The sequence below is a fragment of the Marmota marmota genome, unplaced genomic scaffold (assembly GCF_001458135.2).
Source record: "Marmota marmota marmota unplaced genomic scaffold, marMar, whole genome shotgun sequence".
Lineage (NCBI taxonomy): Eukaryota > Metazoa > Chordata > Mammalia > Rodentia > Sciuridae > Marmota > Marmota marmota.
This window is the reverse complement of record NW_025999913.1, coordinates 19,068,587-19,091,903: the sequence shown is the minus strand read 5'-3', so window position 1 is coordinate 19,091,903 and position 23,317 is coordinate 19,068,587. Positions and strand designations below refer to the sequence as shown.

Sequence of the window (23,317 nt, the reverse complement as noted above, 5' to 3'; positions counted from 1 at the left end):
GGGGAGGAAGGGGAGGAGGAGGTGGAGGGAGATGAGGAGGGGGAGGAGGAGGGGGGAGGGGAGGAGGGGGGGAGGAGGAGAGGGAGGAGGAGAGGGAGGAGGAGGAGAGGGAGGAGGAGAGGGAGGAGGAGAGGGGGGAGGGGGACAGTGCTCTTTATTACCTAGGCTCCTCCAGAGAGAAGGAAGGTGGGAAGCAGGAGAGCAGTGGACATGGAGGGGCAGAGAAGTGGACATGGGGGAGGTTTTGGACTTTGGAAATGGCTTTCGAGGTGTCAAAAACTGAAGCCGCAGAAGAGGAACCACCCGAAGGAGTGGGCCAGCACCCAGCAGAGGCCAAGGAGAGCGCCCATCAAGACTCCACCATGACACCTGTGAATGGGCCGCAGGAGGGTGGAAAGACAGAGTCGGGACTCGGGGGGGACCCTGGCAGAAAAAAGCACAGAAATGCTACTTTGACGTCCTCTCATTCTAAAGAGGAAATGAAATCTCCATCAACTTCACCATGGTATTTAAAACTGCATACAAGAATGAAAACTCAGTGAAATCAAACTCAATTTAAAGAAAATATAAACTGACTACGGACCAGGTCTCACACTAAGTGCAAAACAATGACCACACCAAGAAGGAAAAGCAGAACTGTCTCTCAGTCCCTCCGTCCAGTGGAATAATTAATCTTCATCAAGTCTGTGACTTGGGAAGAGGAAAGGCCCTTACTCAACAAAGCCAAAAAGCATCTGCGCAGAAAACGTTCTGAGAACCGAGTGTCAGGTTTCCCTTTGTGACCCCACCGACCCTCATCTACTGAAGCCTTCTTCACGTGAGCCTCCACGTGAGCCCCAGCCTTCACCCTTCCCTTAGTCTGACACTTTAGTTAAATATTAAATGGTGTTTGTGGTGGGCAGGACCCTAACGTGGCCTCCAAGATTCCCACACTGGAAACGCCCCTACGATGGGACGAGACTGGCACAAAAAAAAACGGGATTTCACACACACACACACACACACAAAACGGGATTTCACCACCTCCATGACCCATCGGTTGATTCTGAATTCATCACCAGGGAAACTGCCCTGGTCAGCCTGCCTGGTCTGATGACCAGAGAGCTGTGCTCCAACTGTGCCCCCACGGGGAGAAGTGCCACATTGTGGGCAAGGCCCTGAGCATGGTCTCCAGGGGCAGGAAGTGGCCTCCATCAGCAGCAGCGAGAAAACAGTGCTGCACACCAAGGAAATAACCCTGCCACAACCCATGAACTCGGGGAGGACCCTGGCCACAGCAGCCACAGCCCCCACTGCCAACACACATTCAGCCTTGGGCAAGACGCCGGGCACAGAGCAGCCCCTAGACCCAGATCCCGCCCGGCCCAGAGACACTGGGCCCAGAGACACTGAGATGACATTTCCACCTCGTTTTAAGCCACCCGACGTGTGATGATTGGTTATGCAGCAATAGATAACTAATAAACCATTTTAACAACAATATTCTCCTTCTTTTTGTAACATTTCAAAAAAAAAGTTGATCAGATAATGAAATCATAACATGAGCATTCTCTCAAAAGGTAATAACTAGAAGCAAAAATCACATCAACAGCATTTCTAGCATAATTATAACTTAGCCTGATGCCCGTCTTTGTGGGAATAAAGCCCCTCTTCCCCCATGACACGGCGTCCAGGGAACCCTGACTGCTGCGGTACCTCTGTCCTCCAGGGGGTTGCCAGCAAGGTCGATCGTGTGGAGCCCTGAGTTGGGGTTATGTGCTAGAGCACTGGCCAGTTTTTGTGCAAAATCTCTGCAAGAAAACAAAACAGTAAGAGTAAATATCAGAGTAAATAAAGAGGATGTAAAACTGTTCATATGAAATAATTAAGAATGAAAATAGTGAAGTCTAAACAATAGAAACCCCCTTTATGCCATCAATCTGCACCTCACATATGTGTTAACCCCACTAATGACTCATTAGAGAAAGCACAGCCAGAATACGGCTCACGTCCAGTTACCAAAACATCACTCAAAAGCAAATAGAACACACACAACTGCCCTTTTAAAGACACATTGCTTTATGATATTAACGGCACTACTTGATCTTTTATAAATTTTTTTGTAAAAAATCCTGGATTCGACCTGCTTTTCATCAAAATTCCAGCGGCCACTCAGTTCTCATCTGCTGCAACACTCATGAATATAAAACCGGTCACTCTGACTATTAAGCTAAAGGCTACAACCGCTAGCTCTATATTGTACAAAACACAAACCACTCTCCACGTTGCATTCAGGCTGATGTAACTTGGATGCCAAAACCCAAAGCTTGTCACAGGCTACAGGGTGTCTTCGCCCTCACAGTCCATGCTCTGAACCAGAGGCCTGGTGTGACCCCCCACCGCTAGGTGAAGGGCGCGTAAAGGTCAACAGGAGGGGACAAAAGTGACTGAACCAGCCAAGCAGAGCAGGAAAGCCTCAGGAGACACGGAGCCACGTCACCACTGCCAGCGACCATGATCCTAGGAGTGGCAGCGGCCCCCACCACAGGGCAGGCCCTGTCCTGTGCTCTGTGCGTGTCCCCTCACCCACCCTCGCCTCTGCCATTCTGCAAGGAAGGCACCTCTGTCACCCTTTCCCAGAGCAAAGCGCCTGAGTTGCAGAGAGCCAGGGGACTGCCAAGGACAAGGTTCTCGGTCAAGGTCCACGCTGCTGACCACCAGCCTTGGCTCCTCACAAACACCAGGCAACCCTCCCCCGCACAGCCTCACCACGTCCTGGCCCTCGTGACAGAGAGGGCAGCATGGGATTGCTTTTTTGCTTTTGCCAGCAGGGAGAACTGAACATATGCGTAGGCTGGAGTTTTAAGATCTACGCGATGATTAAAAGAGTGAACGCCAGCGAGTCTTAACGCCACGCGTTCACACCTTCAGAAAAATACTCACGTTCGAAGTCCAGCGTTTTCCAACACCAGTTCTTCCAGCCGACTGGACCGACTCACCACCCTTAAGATCTGTTCGCAGACGTCAGCAGACTGTAACGGAAACGTTCGTTGACCATCCCGTGAGTCAAAGCCACCTCACTGTCATGCAAAGTCTAGAGCGAATGAAACACTCACCCATGAACCCAGTCACTCAACAGCTCCTGAAAGTGCACCTACCACTCACAGTGTCACAACGGGGACCGTGGGATACAGTGACGTAAAGGACAGAGTGCACCCGTGACAAGGGTGAGCAACGACACGTGACCTTCATTGTGTCGAACGCATGTTCCTGGCATGTCAACAGCCCCCACTCCTGTGTTGAACGCATGGTCCTGGCGTGTCGACAGCCCCCCACTTCTACTGAAACTCAATCAACATGTGGTAGCCAGTGGGGCTTTGGGAGGTGACTAGTCATGAGGGTGCAGCCCTCATGCACAGGATCACTGCCCTGGGAAAAGAGCGCCCAGGGAGCTGCCTGCCCCTCCCACCATGTGAAGACACGGCTGGAGGGGCCACCACCAGCCACAACGCAGGCCCCAGGAGACTACGAATCTTCCGCTGCCTTAATTACAGACTCCCCAGCCTCCGAAACTACGAACAATAAGCTTCTCTTGTTTATAAGCTACCCAGTCTATGGTGTTTTGTTACAGGCAGTCCCAACAGGCTAAGACAAAGAAAATACACAACTAAGGTAAAATAATAAAGAGGCCATCTTGGTAGTGGTACAAGAACCCTTAGGCCCATGTCATCCAAGCTCGGGAACACCCAAAGGGCTTCCCTAAGAAGCTGAAGTGCAGAGCGGAGAGCTGAAGACCATGGCTAATGAGGGGACGGTGACATGAGTGTGTCCTCTGCAGCTCTCCAGGGGACAGGCCCTGCGCTGAGCCTTCAGGAGCATTTCATGATGAACTGTTGGCTAAAGAATGCCAATCCCTTTTTGTAGGTAAGAAAGCTAAGTGGAAAGGTGTCACACATTTAACCGGGAGCTTAATAAGCATGTGGTGGCTGGTATCGTGACGCTGCCACCATACTGTAACTGGGGAGGGGGGAAGAGCCCAATGAGGGAAAGAGTTAAACCCTCGCCTGTGTCCCATGCGTTTTCAAGACATCTTGTATCTATATGATAATCATAGCTGTGGAAAGAGAAGTGGTTAGGATGTGACATTAGAAGAAAATGCAAAAAGAGAATGAACAAGATCGCAACTAAGTCCAGCCCTGGTGCTCCGCAGGCTGAGCAGGCCCCAAGCACTCCCGGCAGCCTCAGCAACTCAGTGAGACCCTGCCTCTAAGTGAAATATAAAAAAGGACTGGGGATGTGACTCGGTGGTTAAGAGCCCAGGGGTTCAATCTGCCCCAAAGAAAGATTACTATTAAAATGAGCTATGAACCCTGGGAAAGCATATCAGAGGGAGAGAATGGTACCTGATTCTTTCTTTTCAATTTTTATGTATGTTTTATATTTATTTATATATATTCTGCCTTATTCCAAAACTAAAGGTAGCACGTGACCTTCATTGTTTAAATATAGAAAAGTTATTTTTTCAGATACTAAGAGTTATTTTAAAAGCTCATTACCACCTAGGGTCTATTTAAATCCTTTGTGCATTAATAAGAGAAAGCACGTTGTGTGAGCCCGGGCACACAACAATCAAAGCACTTTCTTGCCTTAAAATATCACATAAAATATTAACAGTCCTCTGGCTTATCAGATCACGAGTACCAGCTGGACTGACCACTCTGGAACGGAGTCTGACAGGGCCTGCGCCACACGTTTCCAGTCAAGCCTCACCTGGAGACCCCAAGTCCCCGGCATCTATGCTCTCACACTTCCACTCAGTCCACAGTGCCTCTCTCCACCATTCCCGGGCTTCTCATGTGTCCTGATGGACAGATGGAGAGAAAATTTGATTCCAGGCAACCTGATGCCCGCAGTGTGCATTATGCTAACAGTGGTGCTTTCTGACGGTGGCCCTGACCAGCTAGACTGACTCACGAGGCACACCTGAGGCAGCTGGTTATGTGTGCTGTCCAGGCACAAAGGGGTTGCCCGGGCCATGCGTTATCAGGGATCCTCCTTCTCGAAACGCTGCCTCTTCTGAGCTACCTCACAGAGCATCAGGAAGGATAATTCACCAAAGCCAGGCTTTCAAGATTTACACATTGGTTATAAATACAGTAACACAAGTTCATTACAGAGAGTGCAGGAAAGTGTGTCCAACTTCTCCTTAAGATACCAGTACAGGAGGGTTGTGACAAGTCATCCTTGACTACACTAATCCGGCTCACTTTTACTGAGCATCACTCCATGAAAAGCATCTACAATGAGGAATAGAGAGGAAACGTTTTACAGCCGTGCACACACACCTGGCACCGAGCAGAACATGACAATGGCCACAGTTCTCTCAAACGTCTCCTGCATGCTCAGCCCTGGCTCAGAAAAAAACTATTAAAAAAATAAAGAAATTCAGTGGCTAAGAGCTTGCATTTAATTAAAAATCAAATGCATAGACCAAAAAACTAGGATCAAGGTAAGGCCATAAATGAACTAGTACAAAATAATAAATATGGAACTTTAGGGCTGAAAGGAACCACGTGCATTACCTGCTACAGTCATATCATCTTTAAAGACTTTCAAAACGATGCAAGGACCTGCCTGAGTTACCGAACTGAGAAAGTTGAGGCAGACGGTAATTCACCACTCTTTTAACAAATCAAGAATGTTGGACAGGAATACAACCCTCATCGCACATTTGGAATCTTTTAAATCCTCTATTCAGATCAGGATTAGTGGCTGCTAATTTGCTTCATAAAATCAGCACTGAGCATGTAAGTCATATTTTACAGGAAGTACCTTAGCACAGAAACCCTTGTATTAAACCTTAATGATCCAGGTACTCCATGTAACTTGAGAGAAAACCACTTATTTTTTTCTCTGCATTTCAAGTTTTAAAAAATCCAAAAACCAACGTACTTCTTTGTGTTATCCTTTCCTTCAAATAAACTCCACGTTAAAATGTGCTCTGAGATTGCCCACCACAATACCACTGGAGAACAAAGCATCCCTTCCTTTTATTTTTGGGTGAGAAACATAAGGAATTATCTTTTCAAGACTTGAACAGCGATATCCATAAAGATCACTTTTCATTTTAAAATATCAAACGTTGAAAATATGTGCATGCATTGTTCTCTGATTAAATCAGTTCCGGGGAGAGTGGTACCGGCCACCTCCCATCCTGCCGCGTGGCTTCCTCCATCCCAGGATCCCAGGAAGCACACAGCACTGCTCGCTTTGCTTCACCAGCACCTAAAGGACCTGGCGCGCTGCACACTCGGGCAGCTGGAAGGCGGGAGTGCCAAGGGCCTGGACACGCTCCTGTTCCACTGAAATGGGACGGTTTCTGTAAGCAGGAGGACAGCACGGTCTCTTTAGAACTCTTAGGGTCATGAGCAACTGACTTTAGAGAGCTCCTGTTCCCTTTGATCCGGCAACCCTTGAGCTGACCTCACTCCACCAACGCGCCTCTTTCCCTCCTGTAAGGTCCGCTCGCTGGTTCAGTCCTGGGAACGGCCCCACCCAGCAGGCAGCAAATAAGAGGCTTCTTCCCAGGTTTCTCCTGGGGGCTACCTGCTGTTCCCTGAGGGATCCCTGGCCCCTGCTCCTGGCTCTCAGCTCCATCCTCTGGGCTCAGCCACTAGAGCAGCACAGAGGAAACAATTCCCATAGTCCCTACCCCACCCGAGCTCCTTTCTCAGCCTCTTTGCTGGTACAGGTGTGACAATAAGAACCACAGCTATGAAATGCCTGTGACCCAGACTGGGTACAAGTTCTCCACCCATCACTGACTCATCTCCACAACCCGCAAATTAGTTTAGTGGCTATATTCACTCACCCATCGATTCACTGAACTTATTCTATATCCATTAACCCAATTTTTACCAAGTAGCAACCACGAGCCGTGCACTTGAGAATCACAGGGTAGAGAGGAGCAAGACGTGAGCTGGAGCCCACTCGCAGTCATAGGAAAGCAGGTCACACAGGCTGGGGAAGAGTTAACTGAGACTCCGATTCTGATGCCAGGCCACACTTTTGTCCTAAGGCCCCAAAGGAGTTCAGCTTAAAGACTCACACCTGCCCCAATCCTGGTAAATTCAGGGAATGAAGTGGCCCCCTGGTAGCCAATCTCCACCCCCCTCTTCTGTAGATCCACATTTCAATTCAAAACCTATCTTTTCATTATGAAAATCTTAAACCTCCAGATTCTATGGCCTCTGAAAGCTGGAGGAGTGGAACTGAGAGCCTACAATAAAACAATATCTAAATCATTTCTCATTGTAAACTGAGGCATCAGGAAGCTGCCTGGTATCCGTCCATAAACCATGCTAAACGTGCACGACCCCCAACCAAGCATCCCTTCCCACAGGAAAACAGACAAATCTTTCTCTCCCCATCTCTTGTGAAAACTAACAAGATTTCACTCCAATTTCATTCTGCTTACATGTAAATTTGCCAGAAAAGGCATATAAAGATGAATCCTGACTAGCATAACCAACCAGACCAACCCTACCTCTTCACAGTTCCTGAAATCCTTTTGTTGTTTGTTTGTTTGGTGGGGGGAGTACCAGGGATTGAACCCAGGGGCACTCAACCACTGAGCCTCATCCCCAGCCCTGTTTTGTATTTTATTTAGAGACAGGGTCTCCCTGAGTTGCTTACACCTCACTTTTGCTAAGGCTGGCTTTGAACTTACGATCCTCCTCAGCCTCCCGAGCCATTGGGATTACAGGCATGCGCCACTGCACCCGGCCTCCTATTCTTTTTCAGGGCAACTTTATATAGAGGAAACACAGGAGAGGAGCATCGAATTCGCTGTTTGCAGCTGTGCTGATGTAACGTCAACATTTTTTTCCGACTGAATGAGTACGTACTGAATGCTACACTAAGTGTGTCTTCCTGTTCATGAGGAAGGACTTCTCTGAAGCATCTCCATTACAAATTTTACAAAATGGTATGCCAACCCCTTACAGGAAAATATCTGCTCAAGAAATAAAATGTATGCAGTTTACCAACATGAGAGAAAAAAATTTTTTTTACACAATTACTAAATTTTTTTAAAATATTTTTTTTTAGTTGTAGTTGGACACAATACCTTTATTTATTTACTTTATGCGGTGCTGAGGATCAAACCCAGTGCCTTGCTTGTCCTAGGCAAGGACTCTACCGCTGAGCCACAACCCCAGCCCCACAACTATGAGGTTTTTGAAACTCAGCAAAGTCAAGCAGCATACCCACATGCTCAGTCACTCACCAGTCTCAGATCCTTCGAAGACAGCTTGGTGAACCACTGATTGTACTCCAGAGCAGCAACGATGGGGATGAGGTCCCTGGAAGGAAGGCAGCCAGTGTGTGAAGGGCCCTCACAGACCAGCCCGGCCGGCCCGTGCAAGAGCCCACAGCACCCACTGATACCCGCAAATGCAACATCCAGCCCCCACAGTTTTGGCCACTGTACAACAATCCAATTCTCCATGGCATCTTCATCATGATGCATGCAGAACTCCCAAAGCTGAAGTGAACCCCCTCCAGGGACCGACCGAGTCCTACTAAAGGAAACGAGGTGGGCAGCATTTATCTGGAGGGCGTCCTCCTTCTGAAAGGAGTCATAGGTCTAATTCTGCACTGTCTTATTTCTTTAGCCTGCTCCTTCATAAACTCTCTCGCCCTCATGTACATCCCATATTCTCTGGGAGGAGGAGCTGGTAGCACAGGCGAGGACCAGCCCCTCCTGGCAGCAGGGGCTTCCCAGCGCAGAGTGACCATCTGCAACCACCTGGGAGTCTTCTCAGCTCTTGGTGGGGACCTCCTCCGTGCAGTCCAGGCATGACCCCGTCTGCAGCTCTCCACCAGGAGGGAGGCTACACTTCCCCAGCCGCAGCCCCCACGGCACGTGCCTCCCTCACAATCCAGATGGAACCTGACAGTGCCCGCTCATCGACACACGGTGCAGGGTGGCAGCCGCAGACGTCCATCACTGCTGGGCTCAGCACGAGGACGGCATGCCACTGGGGTCACCGTGACACTGTCACAACTGGATGGGGGTCACGTCTTCAAGGAGAGGCCCCAGCCAATGTCTTCACCTGAGTGGGGACATGTGGTCACCCAGCATTCAGCTCATTCCATCTCCCATTCAATTCGTCCCTTAAGCACCGTCTCCTAGCACCTCAGACTCTGGATTCTTTGAAAACCAAGGGTCTGCTCTGGTTCTGTGGCTTCAGTGCGGCCACACACTTCATCCTCAGCGCATGCCACGTAGCAGACACTCAGGTTCTCGCTGACAGAAAAGAAGGCGGAAAGTGGGAGGAGCCCTGGAAAGTGATGTTTTCTGCAACATGGCTGCCGAGTCCTTCCCGCTGTCACCGCAAAACTCCCTGAGGAGGTGCCCCACTTAGGTTTCACAGATAAAGAGACACACGGGAGACGAGGTCAAAGAGACAGGAGGAGGACCTCAACCCAGATGCGAAAGTGCCACGTGTGTACAGGTCACGGGACACGTTCCAGAGACAGGAAATGAGCACGCACAGGTGGGAGAAGAAAGGCAGCAAGAGGATGAGCAGCCCTGGCACGTCTCCTGAGCCCCGAGGAGAGACAGTGACCCGAGGCACAGACTCCAGGCCTGCAAAGAAGCAGGACCCAGAGCATGGCATGACCCTGTCCAAGGTCAGAGCTGACACCAAAAGCATCGTCCTTAAGTGAAAAACAAAATCAATAAGTGAGACTATCAAAACCAAAAGCTAGTTGTGCAGAAGATGCTGTTAAGAGGAGGAAAAGACAATCCACGTGCTGAGAAAGGACATCGTGAACAACATTTCTGACAGAAGAATCGACTCAGGATACAGAAAGCAAAATTCCCCAAACTCAATGATGAGAATCACAATTCCAATTTTTAAAAATGAGCGAAAGATCTAAGCAGACACTTTGCCAAATAATATAAATGTATAGCAAACAAGCCCATGAGAAGACAACCAGAAATAGTAGCCACTAGGAAAACATGATTCAAACCCAAAATGAGACAAGCGCAGCCGCTCACGCCTGCCATCACCAAGACTCGGGAGGCTAAGGCAAGAGGATTGGAAACAGAAGGCCAGCCTCAGCAACTTAGAGAGACCCTGTCACAAAATTTAAAATAAAAAGGGCTAGAGATACGGCTCAGTAGTTAAAGGGCTTCTGGGTCCAATCCCCAGTTCCAAAAGGTAAATGGAAATAACAACAAGATACCACTTCACACTTACTGAAGGGCTAAAACCAAAACGAGCAAAAACCTGGCAAAAGCAAAGGCTGCCAAGGACAAGAGCAGCGGATACTCTCCACACACGGCAGATAACAAGACAGTGGCACATCGGCACGCGACACTGTCACGGTGTCCCCCAGTCCAGTGCCTGCATGCCACGGGACCCAGAAGGCCACTGCTGGGTTTACATGAGAGTAATGACGGTCCACGCTATGCAAAGGCTCGAGGGCTCCCATTATCAAGGCTGAGTTCAGAATGGCCAGAAACTAGAGCAGCCGTGTCCTGCGGTGACACTGAGGGACTTCCAGTTGAGGGTACGAAGGCCATGTCAGCTCCTGCCATGGAGCTCACAGTGGAACAGGATGCCCAGCTGTGAGGAAGGCCAGCAGACCCGCCTCCCAGGGGACAGCCAGCGCTCCCCACCAGATGTGGGGATATGGCCTCGGGGTTCTTGTTGGGGGGCCATGAAGTTTGGCAGGTTTATCCCAGCAACAGACAGCAGAGCGCTAAACACCTAGAAGTGAGGGTTTCAGAGACACCAAGGAAGCGCCACGGAACCTTGTCGGCAGAATTTCTGCCCTGTGGCTGGGATGCACCAGAGGGCAGCAACCACCTGTGCCACGCAGGCCAGGTGCACCAGACCTGGGAGAAGCCCAAGGCTGCAGACCAGCCCAGGGGCTGGGACAGAGGCCAGGCAGGAGAGGGGTCCTCCCAGCGAGATCCACAGAGCCGATCAAACCAATCAGAACGCGGATTTCCATGGTGAAGCTACAGAGAAACACTGGGGTCACCGTGACCACTGTCACAACTGGGTGGGGGTCACGTCTTCATGGAGAGGCCCCAGCCGACGTCTTCACCTGAGCGGGGACATCTGGTTGGATTTAGGGTGACTGGCGTCCTGTTTCTCTAAGGAGGCATCTCAGGCAAGGGCCTAGCAGCATCGTTCATGCAGACAACAGCTGAGCGAAATGTCACATCAGTAACAGGACAGACAGACGGCGGAATGCCCCCACATTAGAATTCAAGCCAGAACCACAAGCGACACACACCGCCACGTAGGACCTCGGGTGCTGAACGCCGTCTACCTAGCTGGAGTGTGAGGGAATGAGAGGGCGGGAGTCCTTCAGCAGACACCTTGTAAAAGCCCAGGCTGCACCGAGGACTCGGGACTCTGAACACCAGGCCCGGGTCAGGCCGAGCCAGCCTGGAGACCAGGCGTGGGACCCTTGGCCTGCTCAGGATGCATGGCATCCGGGAACCAGAAAGGGCCGGACGTGGCCACTGAAGCAGAAGACATCCAGCATGCCAGACAGCACCAGCCTCCCCTCTCCCAAGATGCACTCCCCATGGCCTCCCTGCACCGTGACAGAGAGAGCACACAGGGAATCTGGCACAAATAGTTCAGGGGTCCTGCCAAGGAGGACCCCGATGACCTGGAGCGGCTGTGTCCGCCAGGACCTCTCCCCTCCCCGTCCTCTCCCGGGGTCCTGCTGCCATCCCCCTCCTCCATACGCGGGACACTCACTGACACCGACTTCCCGTAGAGGAAAGAGATAACAGCCGTCTCCCACGAGTCCCACTGTGAGAGCCCTCTGCTGGGGCAGCCTCGGATCTGAAGATTGGGGCTGGTAACAAGTCACCACCTCAGGGAACCCTCCCGCAAGTCCTGGCCACCTTGCCCCACAGCATTCCCTGCTGGTCCCTCAAGTCACTGCCACCTCCTTCAAGGGAGAAAGGTGTTTCGAGATTCTGAGAAAAAAGTCTTCTCGAGCTCCATGATATCATCCTTTTTTTTCTTTTTTCTTTGGTCCTGGGGATTGAACTTAGGGGCACTCAATCACTGAGCCACATCTCTAGCCCATTAATTTTATTTACAGACAGGTCTTGCTGAGTTGCTTAGGGACTCTGATAAGTTGCTGAGGCTGGCTTTGAACTTGAGATACTCCTGCCTCAGCCTCAGGAGCCACTGGGTCATCACTTCTTAACACTACAGAGAGACGAGGCCATTAAACTCTTCTGTCTCACCTTTTTCTGGATAAAAATGTATTACACTGTTTTTGTTTAATCCAGTCTCTTTGGGTTTCTAACAAACCCTGGGAATCATTCCTTTCTAACACTGGATTCCTCATTCCTTGACACATCTGAATAAGCTGATCCTCCCTTAAAACTCTAAAAACCGAGTGCTTCTCTTACCTCTCTCCAGAGACAAGTCGCCACAAAACCAATAAGATGAGAGCATCCTAAGAAGGACCAGAAACCCATCCCTGGAAAGCCAATTTTCTCTGATGCAAGAAGTCAGTAACTTAAATTCTTTTTCTTTAAAGTAAGAGAATTCATTATTTTATATAGTTGTTTGTTTTAAAAGAGGGCAAGCCTTTTGGGATATGGAAAATAGCTGGAATTCCTCCAAACACTTTTATGAACCACCACAAAGTGCTCTGAGGTCCGCATCGTCTTCACAAGGACCCCAGGAGGAGCTGTGAACACTGGGGAGCAAGGAAGGCTCCCAGGGATCAGAGCTGCGGTCATCTGCATGTCACAGGGGTGTGCAGACAGGGCCAGGAGTCGGACCCAGCCCGGGAGACACACTAGCCTCCTGCGGCACATTTTGTCACCACCACCTGCCCACTGAGCTGCTTTCCTTAGCATCAAAATCTTCACCTCCTCTACAGGAACCCAGGACGGTTTTACCTGCAGGTTTTCAGATCAAAGACTTGGAAACCCCTCTCGTCACATTTAACCATCCGTTTGTTTGCTGATTTCAAAGCCAATACTAACATGTATTCTGAAGCCTGAAGCAACATCTCAAATAACAATTGTACTCTATTATTTTAAATATCAAAAATAGACGAGTAAGCCAGGTGTGGTGGCACTTGCCTATCGTCCCAGCTACTTGGAAGGCTGAGAAAGGACTGATGAAGTCCAGGAGTTCAGGTTGACCCGAGCCACACAGCAAGACCTTGGCTCTTAAAGCATTTTTTTTTTCATTAAAAAATAAACGACTAATATATGGGGACTATTTAAAAAGTTAAAATGAAAAAAATCAAGGAAGCTGGCAGGAGATTCAGGCTCCAGCCCTCTCACCAGCCTGGGACACTCTCGGTTCTGGACACGCTGCTGAACCAGCAGTTCTGACCTCATCTGCAGGTGTGCGGGAGCTCAGAGGAACTTCACCGTCCAGTGATTAGTCTCAAGCCAAATCTCCCTCGCTCCCTTACCCCTGCCTGCCATCTCTCTAGAATTTTAAGAGGACAGTGATTTTGAAGAGTGTGTCAGACACCAGGAAAGTGTGAAAGGACATGGGCAGGTTTGAAGGAGGCCTACCCGGCAGCAGTCCACAATCTGGGTGACACACACAGGCAGCACCGTCCACGGAGCAGGACGGCTTTCAGCATCCCACATCCCAAGGAGGGAAGACCCCTAACAAACCCCACAAACACTGGAAGGGTCGAAGGAGCCGTTCCGGCAGGAGCGGATCCCCGCTGCGCTTCTTGCACACACACCAGGGCACCGCACTCTCAGGGAAAGGCTGCTGATGGCGGTACTGCCTGGCAGGCACGTACGTCCGGTAAGTCTTTCAGAGCATAGTCTCCCGTGTCCGGTGAGAGTGATATCTAGATTGAAAACCGGAGTCGGAAAGCTTTCCAAAGTTAGCAGTGTTTCAACTTGGCTCTGCCTCCTGGCACGGTGTTCGTGCAGAGGTGCGTCCTGAGTATTGATAACTCCAGAGCGGGACCAACCATGCGGACCCTGTGAAGGAGGTGACTGCCTGCAGCAGCCCATGGACAATCTTGGAGGTCAAGAGGAGAGGCCTCTGGAGGCTGGGACCACTCGCTCCTAACAGCACAGCACTTCCAGCACGCCCGTGTGTTTGCCCGTGTGTTCACCCGGGAGACACGCGTGTCCCGTACTGTTAGGCCCAGAGAAACACTCTCACAAGGACCAGTAAGGAAAAACACCCGCCCCAAGACAAGCTCTAGTGTTGGCTCCACATGCCCCAGAGTGTCATCTTGTGCCCCACCGGGTTCACCTCACCCAGACTGGCAGCCAGTGTCACACAGACACAGGGAAACTGGGAAATGGCCGGAAGCCAGTGCTATTCACACCTGGCTCACACCCCAAACACCATCTCTTCCTTCTTAAACAAGAGCAAGAACAAAGAAATGGAGCCCAGACTAGAAAAGAATTCCACCAGTGCCCTGAGGACAAGCCAGATGTCACCCAGCCTTGGAGCTCCTTCCTAGAGGTATCTTGCTCAAGCATGTCACCTTGGGGCTGAGGTTGTGGCTCAGTGCCTGGCACATGTGAGGCACTGGGTCTGACACTCGGCACCACATTAAAAAAATAAAGTTATTTCCACCTATAACTAAGAAAACATTTTTTAAAAGAGTGTCACCTTGATGCGGAAGCAACAGCACAACACAAAGGCCTGAGTCTGCACCCAGGGCTCTCGGAAGCCAAGTTCAGCCCAGTGATGCATGTCGCTGGGGCCTCGGAGCCCGATGGGATTACCGCCTCTTAGAACCTTCCTGGAACAAGAGCAATACAAGCGCTGAAAGCTGTAAGCTCTGGCCATGACCTCTGCCCTCATCACTCCCTGTCACTCCAACAACAGCATAATGACACTTTAAACCCTGCAGCTCACAGACCTTGGAGCCATCATGAGAAGTGTGTCGCTAAGCCTTTTCCAATCTACGCCTCTTGTTGGCCCACTGACACCTAAACCAGAAAATCAAAAGAACACACTTACACAGAATTTTGAACCTTAGAAAAAAGAACTGAGTGGACACTTTTCCTAGTTCCAAATTATGTTACTTTCCTAAAGACGAACAGGATGAGTCTGTTATGACCACTGTCACCCTCACATCTGGATGCTTGAGAAGGGAAAAGGGGGCACAGGGGGCTGAGATGAAGGAAATCAAATTCCACGCATGCATGACTTCGTGACGATGAACCTATCACTTATAACTAGAATGCTCTAATAAACAAAAAAAAAAAAAGAAAAGGATGTTTTCCAAAACTCAATCTAGAATTTCAGTGACAGAAAAGTCCTTCTAACTCTTCAAGCAAGAAAAGTAGATAATTTTGGTCTTTTCTGTTAATTCAGTGTTTACAGAAAATGGAAAATTCTCTGGCTTCAGAGTCAGAAAACACACCTGTGGGGAACTAGAGCTTCCTGATTTTAGATACCACGTAGTACCTCTGGTGATCACGTTCAGTGACGTCTTTACACAGTTTCCCTTTGCTGACAAGTGACTGGATTAATCACGGAGGATGAGCAGAAAGCACAGCACTGACGTGGGCACCACCTGACACTGCCTGGCACCACCAGGGCACAGGAAATCCTCAGGGAACAACACGCAAATCGAGGGCAAGCCCCACAGGCTACCTGCAGCACCTGCCCCTCCTGTGGGCCAGGTGACCCCCTGCGCAGTCCATGGAGTCCTGGGGGACCCCAAGACCCACCCAGAGGTTCGCTCTAAAATGTAAGATGCAAACTGCTCACTCCAAGTCAGTCACCAGAGAGTGCTATCGCCTCTCCCAACAGGGAAGCTGCATCTTAAAGCAAAATCTAGAATTTAGGTAAATAATATATTTGCCACTGTGAGCTTGACCATTGCAGCACTTACACTTTTTCTAGAGTTAGTGGTGATATTTAACAAACACTGCTTTTCTCCCCTTTGAATGGTACGCACAACGCAGTGAACCAATCTTTCTAAAGGACCAATGCACAGTGCTACAAAACCACATGCATATGGGTGAGACCCACTCAAAGAATCAATACCTGACGCTGGAGGCTTCCGTTCCCATCTATTCCCCAGGCAACTCTTGTTTTAATGGGAAATGCTTTCAGAGTAGAACATTTTCCCTTTTTCTTTCTCGGTTCACTTTTTTATGAGCTCCATAGGAAACATCTGGCCTAAATTTGAGTAAGAAGTTTCCCTCCTATGAAAAGGAGGAGAACACCTAAGCAGGAGAAAATTGCCTGTTCCAAGAAAGGAAGCGAATCCAACCTTGAGACCCAGAGGCTGGAGGCCTGAGCACACACCGCCAACAGGCCAAGTCTGCTCCTCGGTCCTCCACAGAGCAGGCTGTGCACAGAGGAGGTGAGCCCACAAAGTCCACACCTTCCACCCCCACCTCAGGGGCAGGACGTGCCAGGGAGCCCTCTGCAACTCGGCATTTCCTGATAGGTAGATGGAAAACTGATCTCCAATGATATTCTCCTAGTCAAGGTAGTGGTGCTAAGAAACACGACCAAAATCAATTCCCTGGGACATTGCAGTTGTCCAAATGACAGAAAAGGTACAGCTGGGCTCCCAAACATCCTCAATTCCAAACAGAGAAAAGATTTAGTGTGCAGGGGGTCCCCACATCAGGACTGCCCGTGTCCACCTAAGTAAGCAGCAGATACCGAGGACTGAAGAGATGGGAGGGGCCAGGACGAGGCACCTGGACAGGCATTCTGGAGGAGAGCCAAAGAGGCTTTGTTAGTCAGAAAAACCGACTGGACAGGTCTGCCTTCCCAGAGAGAAAAGGGAACCAAATAAGATTTTCTCTGGGACCTGGATCCCAGGAGCCACAGGCCTCCATATATTCAAACAACAACAGGGAAACCAGAAAGTCTCCCAAATGATTTGTAACACGTTTCACAGATTCACTATTCAACTCCCAAGTCAGATATTGGCAAACAGATCTGCACCAACACATGCACAGATACCCAACCAACAGGTCTCCGATTCATGTGGAAGTGGTGAACTAAAAGGCCTTTGTTAGGATTTTAGGACAGAACTTCATCCGAGAAATCAAAGGGTAAGGAGGTAAAACATACAGAGTAGATCAAATTGACTTTCACAAGGTAGTATAAGAACCAGGAATCGTACCTCTTTCGTGGTGAAATGCAGCACATTTCCTAAACATGAGCTCAGTTTGGTACATACATGCACCTCCACAAACCATACACGGTGACAAACATGCTTGAAACTAGAACTTGAAGGGGAAAATCCAGAGAGTCCCAGATTCTTTTGATTCCCCTTGTAAAAGGACTCTCTGGGGATCATGCATGTCCCTAAATGACAAAAAAGAGCTCCAGCTCTGAAAATCAATTTAGGAAGAGGAAAAAAGAAAAAAGAACGGGCGTACCTGTGGTCCAGATGACTGAAGTCTTGTAAATTCAACTCCCTGGTGTCTTGTGTCAGGTAAATCGTATCCACATCCTATGAGATTCCAATCAGGCACATTGTTAATCCACGTAGACATCAAAGAAGCAGGACAGACTCAGAGTCAGACAATGTCATAGGCAGACTTTATGTATTTCAAGGAAGGAAGATTTTAAGCAAAAAAAAAAAAAAAAAAAAAATGAGTGGTGGGAAAAGAGAAAGAAGCTAGGGGTGTGTGCACACGTAGGCAGAAGCACCTACCCACTGTACTTCTTCCCTGTAGGAAAATCCTAGCCAGTCACACACGCAGGCATACATCTGAGAAAAACCACCTGAATGTGAGACAGAAGCGTTACAATGTTGACAGGTTTCAGCAAAATGATTTTTAAGTTAAATTTTACAAGCTGAAGTATGGCCGCTGTTGACGGTGCTGACTATCCTCTCCACTGGGGGAATCAGCAGACCTCCCTGTTCTACAGTGAGCACACAGCGGGACGCCATGCAGCTTAAGTACAGGACTCCTGTCCACCAAACTGAAGTCTGGGCGATGCTGATTACACCTTAAGCTAATTGTACCTTCACGGTAGCAAGCCAGGAATAGACCGACTTCCCCGCCAGGACGTCCACCCGCCGCTACGTCCTGGTTTTAAAATCCACGCTCACCACAGGGGCCCTGCTCTGCCACAGTCTGGCTGTCCCACAGGGCCTGGAGACTGGCCAGGCGTTCAGATGGCTCCATGGAGACCTTCTTCATGATTCTCCTGCAAAATTATCAACAACAGATTTCAAAAATCAACTTTTTGAAATAGCATATAGACACTGACTTTGTATATGCTTTTCTTTTTTAAGTCAAGGTAGATATAAATTCATTTGTGACAATATAACTCCATTATTTGAACACTAGGAAGTGGACATTTACTTTGTTTTTACTTATTCTTTTTAGTTACACATGACAGCAGAATCCAATTTGACATACTTATACAAGCACGGGATGTATCATACTTATACAAGCACGGATGTATCTCATTCTTGTGACGTAGAGATGGCGGATTCACTGAGTTGTTTTCGTATGTGCACATGGTAAAATTATGACAGGTCCATTCCACTGTCTTTCCTTTTCCTATTCCCCATCCGTTCCCTCCATCCCCCATTATCTAATCTACTGAACTTCTACTCTTCCCTTCAAATCCATCCCCCTTATTGAGGGTTAGATCCTAAAAGTCAGAGAAAACATTTGAACTTTAGCTTTTGGGAATTGGCTTATTTCACTTAGCATGATAGTCTCCAGATCCATCTATTTGATGGCAAATGTCATAAAGTCATTCTGCTTTAAGGCTGAATAATATTCCATTTTGTATACATACCACATTTTCTTTGTCCATTCATCTGTTGAAGGGCACCTAGGTTGGTTCCATAGCTTGGCTATTATGACTTGTCCTACTATAAACATTGATGTGGCACTGTCACTGTACTATGCCGATTTTGATATTTGGGATATACACTAAGGAGTGGGATACCTGGGTCATATGGCGGTTCCATTCCTAGTTTTTTGAGGAATCTCCATACCACCTTCCAGAGTGGTTGCACTAATTTTCAGTTCCACCAACAATGTAAGAGAGTACCCACGTCTTCAACAAAATTTATTATCATTTATATTGTTGATAATCACCATTCTCAGTGTGTTTTTAATTTGTGTTTCTCAAATGCTAGAAACATGCAGCATTTTTTTCCTATATTTGTTGACCCTTCATGTTTCTTCTTCTCTGAAGTGTCTGTTCAGTTCCTTTGCCCATTTTTTTTTTTTAAGTTTTCTGAGTTCTTTTTTTTATATATCCTGAAAATTACCCTGAAGTGCAGGTAGCAAAGATCTCCCATTCTGTTGGCTCCCTATTAGGCTCTTGGTTATTTTTTAGTATGACACCATCCCATTTACTGATGCTTGATTTTACTTCTTGCACTTCAGGAGTCTTATTGAGAAACTGGGTTCCTAAGCTGACATGTTGGAGAGCTGGGTCTACATTTTCTTCTAGTATGTGCAGGGTTTCTGCTCTAATACCTAGATCCTTGATCCAGGAAGCAGAAATTTATAAGAACTTAAATTCATCTATTTAACTTCTCTTTGTAAACTAAATATTTAAAAGTGTAAGTAGATGTCGAGAGCCATCATGGGCTGTGTGTGGACTACACTGGCACCGCGGCCTAGTGAATAGGAAAATCTGGTGCCTGGGAACTTCCAGTGGACATTTCCTCTGGCTGACTGCCCAGACACATGGTGAGCCCTATCCAAGCTCTGCCCCACGTCCCACACAGCACCAGAGATGGGGTGGCCTGCTGCAGCCACACAGCCTCACAAAGGGGTGTGACCTGCCAAGATGCCAATCAACCTGCTGACTGCAAGACACCATGAAGCAAGACTCCACCCCTGAAATCTCACCCCTGACTTTGATGGACCCCATTAAATAAACCACGGGAATCATTTTCTAATTGTCCAGCTCCGGTTCCTGTGTGGGCTGGATCTTTCAGGCGCTCCAGGCTCCCTTTAAAACTATCTTTTCAGACTCTATCTTTTGTTCTTCACTATTTATTCTAGACTTTAATTTCTTGGGTGGCTCACACCCTCCTGAGCAGGAAGAAGAACCCCCCTAACAAGGCGCTGGATGCCTCTTCATGAGTAGTCTTTACACTGCTGCTTCATTGTTCATCTGTAAGAGTTTGTTAGAATAGTGAGACAGCAGTGTGTGCTGGGGCTGGGGCTGGGGCTCAGTGGCAGAGCGCTTGCCTAGCATGAGGGAGGCACTGGTTTGATCCTCAGCACCACATAAAAAATAGATTAATAAACAAAGATATTGTGCATCCCTCTGCCACTAAAAAAAAGTTTAAAAAACAGTTGAGTTCTACTTAATGAACTGAGTTATTTGATGATGTCTATACAGATCAAATTACTAATCATCAAAGAGCTCAAATACAAGTCTCCTCCTAAGTCCTCCCCTAGCACCCTGGACAAGTGCTCACCAGGAAACTCATCATTCCATATTCGGATGGCTCTTCCTTTCCCTCTCTTCCCCTGGACACAGATTCTGCTGGGACTGGGCAGGTCAGTCCCTCCCACCCCCCTCCTCCCGTAGCTCCCAGCCTCACAGGGAGAGGCGGGACAGAGCAAGGGTTAGGAACACAGCCGGGCCCCAAGGTGCACTCTTCACAGCGCTGTCAAGCCACAGCGCTCACCCCCAGGCTCATGAGACAGAAGACGCTTAGGAAGGTGTCAGAATACCTGGGGCAGGTGGGGCCTCCACCAAGGCCGGGCAACCTGACCACTAGGTGGGAGCTGTCCTTCCCAATGAGAGGACATCGCAGAGCCTGGAACACTGGGATGGCTGACCCGGGCTCAGTGCTGTCCTTCTGGCTACATAAGACAGTGAAGCCAGATTTTACGCAAAGCAACAGCTGAGCTGTCGGACCCAGGCCCAGGCTCCGACGACGGAGTGGCCGGGACACGCTGAGCTGGACCTTCGTCTGACTATCTTTACTTCTCTTCCAAGACGTGAGCTTTGCTTCAGAGACCCAAAGGGTGCGTTGCCACCAGGACACACGGGGGGCAGAAGAGCTCCGCAGAAGCAGGAAGAGACCAAGGCAACCATCTAAACAGGTAGCCAGTGGGCTTGAGAATGGCTGGGGTACGGCCTGACCACGTTCCCAGAGTTCACGTGCTGGACGCTCGGGACCCAGCGGGGGTATTGCTGAGTTGGTGGAACCGTTATGAGGTGGGCCTTGCGCAGTTGGGTCACAGGGGCACCGCCTGGGGGGCACTAACGCAGGTTTTACAGAGTGAATCTGTTCTCACGAGGGTGGGTTGTTACAAAGCAAGGCCAGTCCACACACTTGGCCCCTTCTGCACAAGCTGTTTCCCTCCCTGCCGTGTTGTGACACAGCCAGGGCGAGCCCTCCTGAGAACAAACAGGTGAGGGCGGCCACAATGGACTTTCAGCCTCCAGAACCTCGAGAAAAATAAACCACTTTTCTTTATAAAGTACCCATCCAGCCTACAATATTTTGTTACAGCAACGGAAAACAGACTGAGCTAGTGGGAGTCTGGGTTATAGGGAATCATCAAATATACAGCTTTGGAAAACAAAGCTTCAGTGCCAAAGCAACAGTGGACATCACAGGCAGGGGTGCGGGGGGCGGGGGTGGTAAAGGGAGATCAAAGGGAAAGAAGAGGGAGAGGGAGGGCAGAGGCAGCTCTGCAGACGGTGTGGCACCACCTGAGTCATCTGCCTGAGGGACTCCCAGTTGCTCTGCTTTCCAACAGTTGTCATCTTCCGTTTTTGCTGAGATTTCAGGAGTAAAAGGAGTCCCGCGAAACACGCGCATTATCTCCAAAAGCAACCAAGAATAAACTTCAGCATCTGGGAACGGCTCAGGGACCAGTGAGAGGAAACCCCTTCTGCACAACCTGTTCTCCGCTCGTGGGTGTGCACGGGGGCTCACACTCACGGGGAAGAGTGTCAGACAGACAGACGAAGTTGCTGCTGTAAGAATGGGTGGTAAAGCCAAACCCCAGGGTGCAGGAGAGGCCCATCAGTGTCCCACAGGGTGCCACAGGGCTGAATCAGCAAAGTTTGCATTCCACACACTTAATTTACACAAGACTCAGAAAACAGTCACATCTGGCAAAAAAACAGCAAACTAGGTAACAGGATCGGCTCTTCATGCAAATCTCAGGATGAGCCGTTGCCCTGGAGAATCTCTTCACGTTACCTTAGCCCACTTAGCAACTGACTTCAACCTCAATGCCAGCGTTCATCCTGGGCAGGAAGGGACCGTCCCCACAGAGCACAGCCCTGATGACCCAGCGCTTCACACAGAGGGAAGGCTGGGGGCTGCACGCAGGAGCCGTCTCTCACTCACACCCATCGAGCATCTCAGCATAACCACGTTCTCATGCCTCAGTCAACTTTCGGCTTCATAAAGGGATCTGCATTGTCATTTTTATTGCTGCTGTAAAGAAGCGTCGTTCCAATTCAGCAACTCTAACCCTCAGCCCATTTTCAGAGGTCTCACATGAAAGAATGATCAAGCATGCCAAAAGAAGAAGAAGAAGTCACGTGGTTACCAGCTGGAGGACATGAACCACATCTCACCAAATGTGAAACGACATCACAGAAATGCACCTGGCTCCCAGGTAATCTTAGAAATCATAACTAGCAGAGAAGTTCGCCAGAGGTACCCCTGATCTCCTTCTCACCACATAGGCTGCAATCCAGCACCTCTGAGGACGGGCTGCTAGGAGAACAGGTGCCGCAAAAGGTAAATTCAAACCAAAACTATAACCGTCATTTTAGTCGAAGCTTCCAAATCCTTCACGAGCTCCCTAGTGCCAAACCTTGAGGCTTTGCCTCACAGATCTCTACAGCTGAAGCTCACTCTCAACTCACAGAAGGACCTGCAGGTGACCCTGCACCTGCCACCCACTCCCTCCCAGCCTCAGCCTCCAGCCTCCGCAGCTAACCACAGCACCTTCCAGGGCCCTCTCACACAGGGGGAAGCCCTCCTCTAAACAGAAGCCAAATGTCATCTGCTTGCCTCTGGGTGAACAGGGCTTTCCTCTGGAGGGTGCCGGATTCACACTCCTCCCTCTATTATTTGCAGAAGCTTTTTACAAACCTGTGCAAGGTTTACTCCTCTATGATGCCTAAGGAGCTTCTTGGATCGACATTTTCTGAGTTAATTCAAACCTGTTCTGATGACTTCATTTAATGTTTAAAATAAATTAGCTTCATGTAAAAAAAAAAAAAAAAAAAAAACAGGGTTCTTTGATATTAAAATGCTTCAGATCATTTAAAAAAAATAAATAAAAGCTCTGGGAAGTGGAGAGTCAGCACAGGAAGCTGAGATGGGAGGAGATGCGCAC

General features: G+C 49.0%; 1 protein-coding gene across 3 annotated transcripts in view; it reads right to left on the bottom strand.

Moving 5' to 3' along the window:
- The window catches only part of Carmil1 (capping protein regulator and myosin 1 linker 1), a 151,873-nt gene that overhangs the window by 105,270 nt on the left and 23,286 nt on the right, over nucleotides 1–23,317 (bottom strand). For all 3 annotated transcript variants that reach the window (XM_048799884.1, XM_048799882.1, XM_048799883.1), the window contains exons 5-10: nucleotides 18,070–18,167; nucleotides 17,668–17,738; nucleotides 17,390–17,463; nucleotides 8,267–8,342; nucleotides 2,923–3,011; nucleotides 1,696–1,790 (exon numbers count right to left, since the gene is read on the bottom strand). In XM_048799884.1, coding sequence (XP_048655841.1) covers nucleotides 1,696–1,790; nucleotides 2,923–3,011; nucleotides 8,267–8,342; nucleotides 17,390–17,463; nucleotides 17,668–17,738; nucleotides 18,070–18,167 — 503 coding nt within the window. The remainder of the gene's footprint in view (nucleotides 1–1,695; nucleotides 1,791–2,922; nucleotides 3,012–8,266; nucleotides 8,343–17,389; nucleotides 17,464–17,667; nucleotides 17,739–18,069; nucleotides 18,168–23,317) is intronic.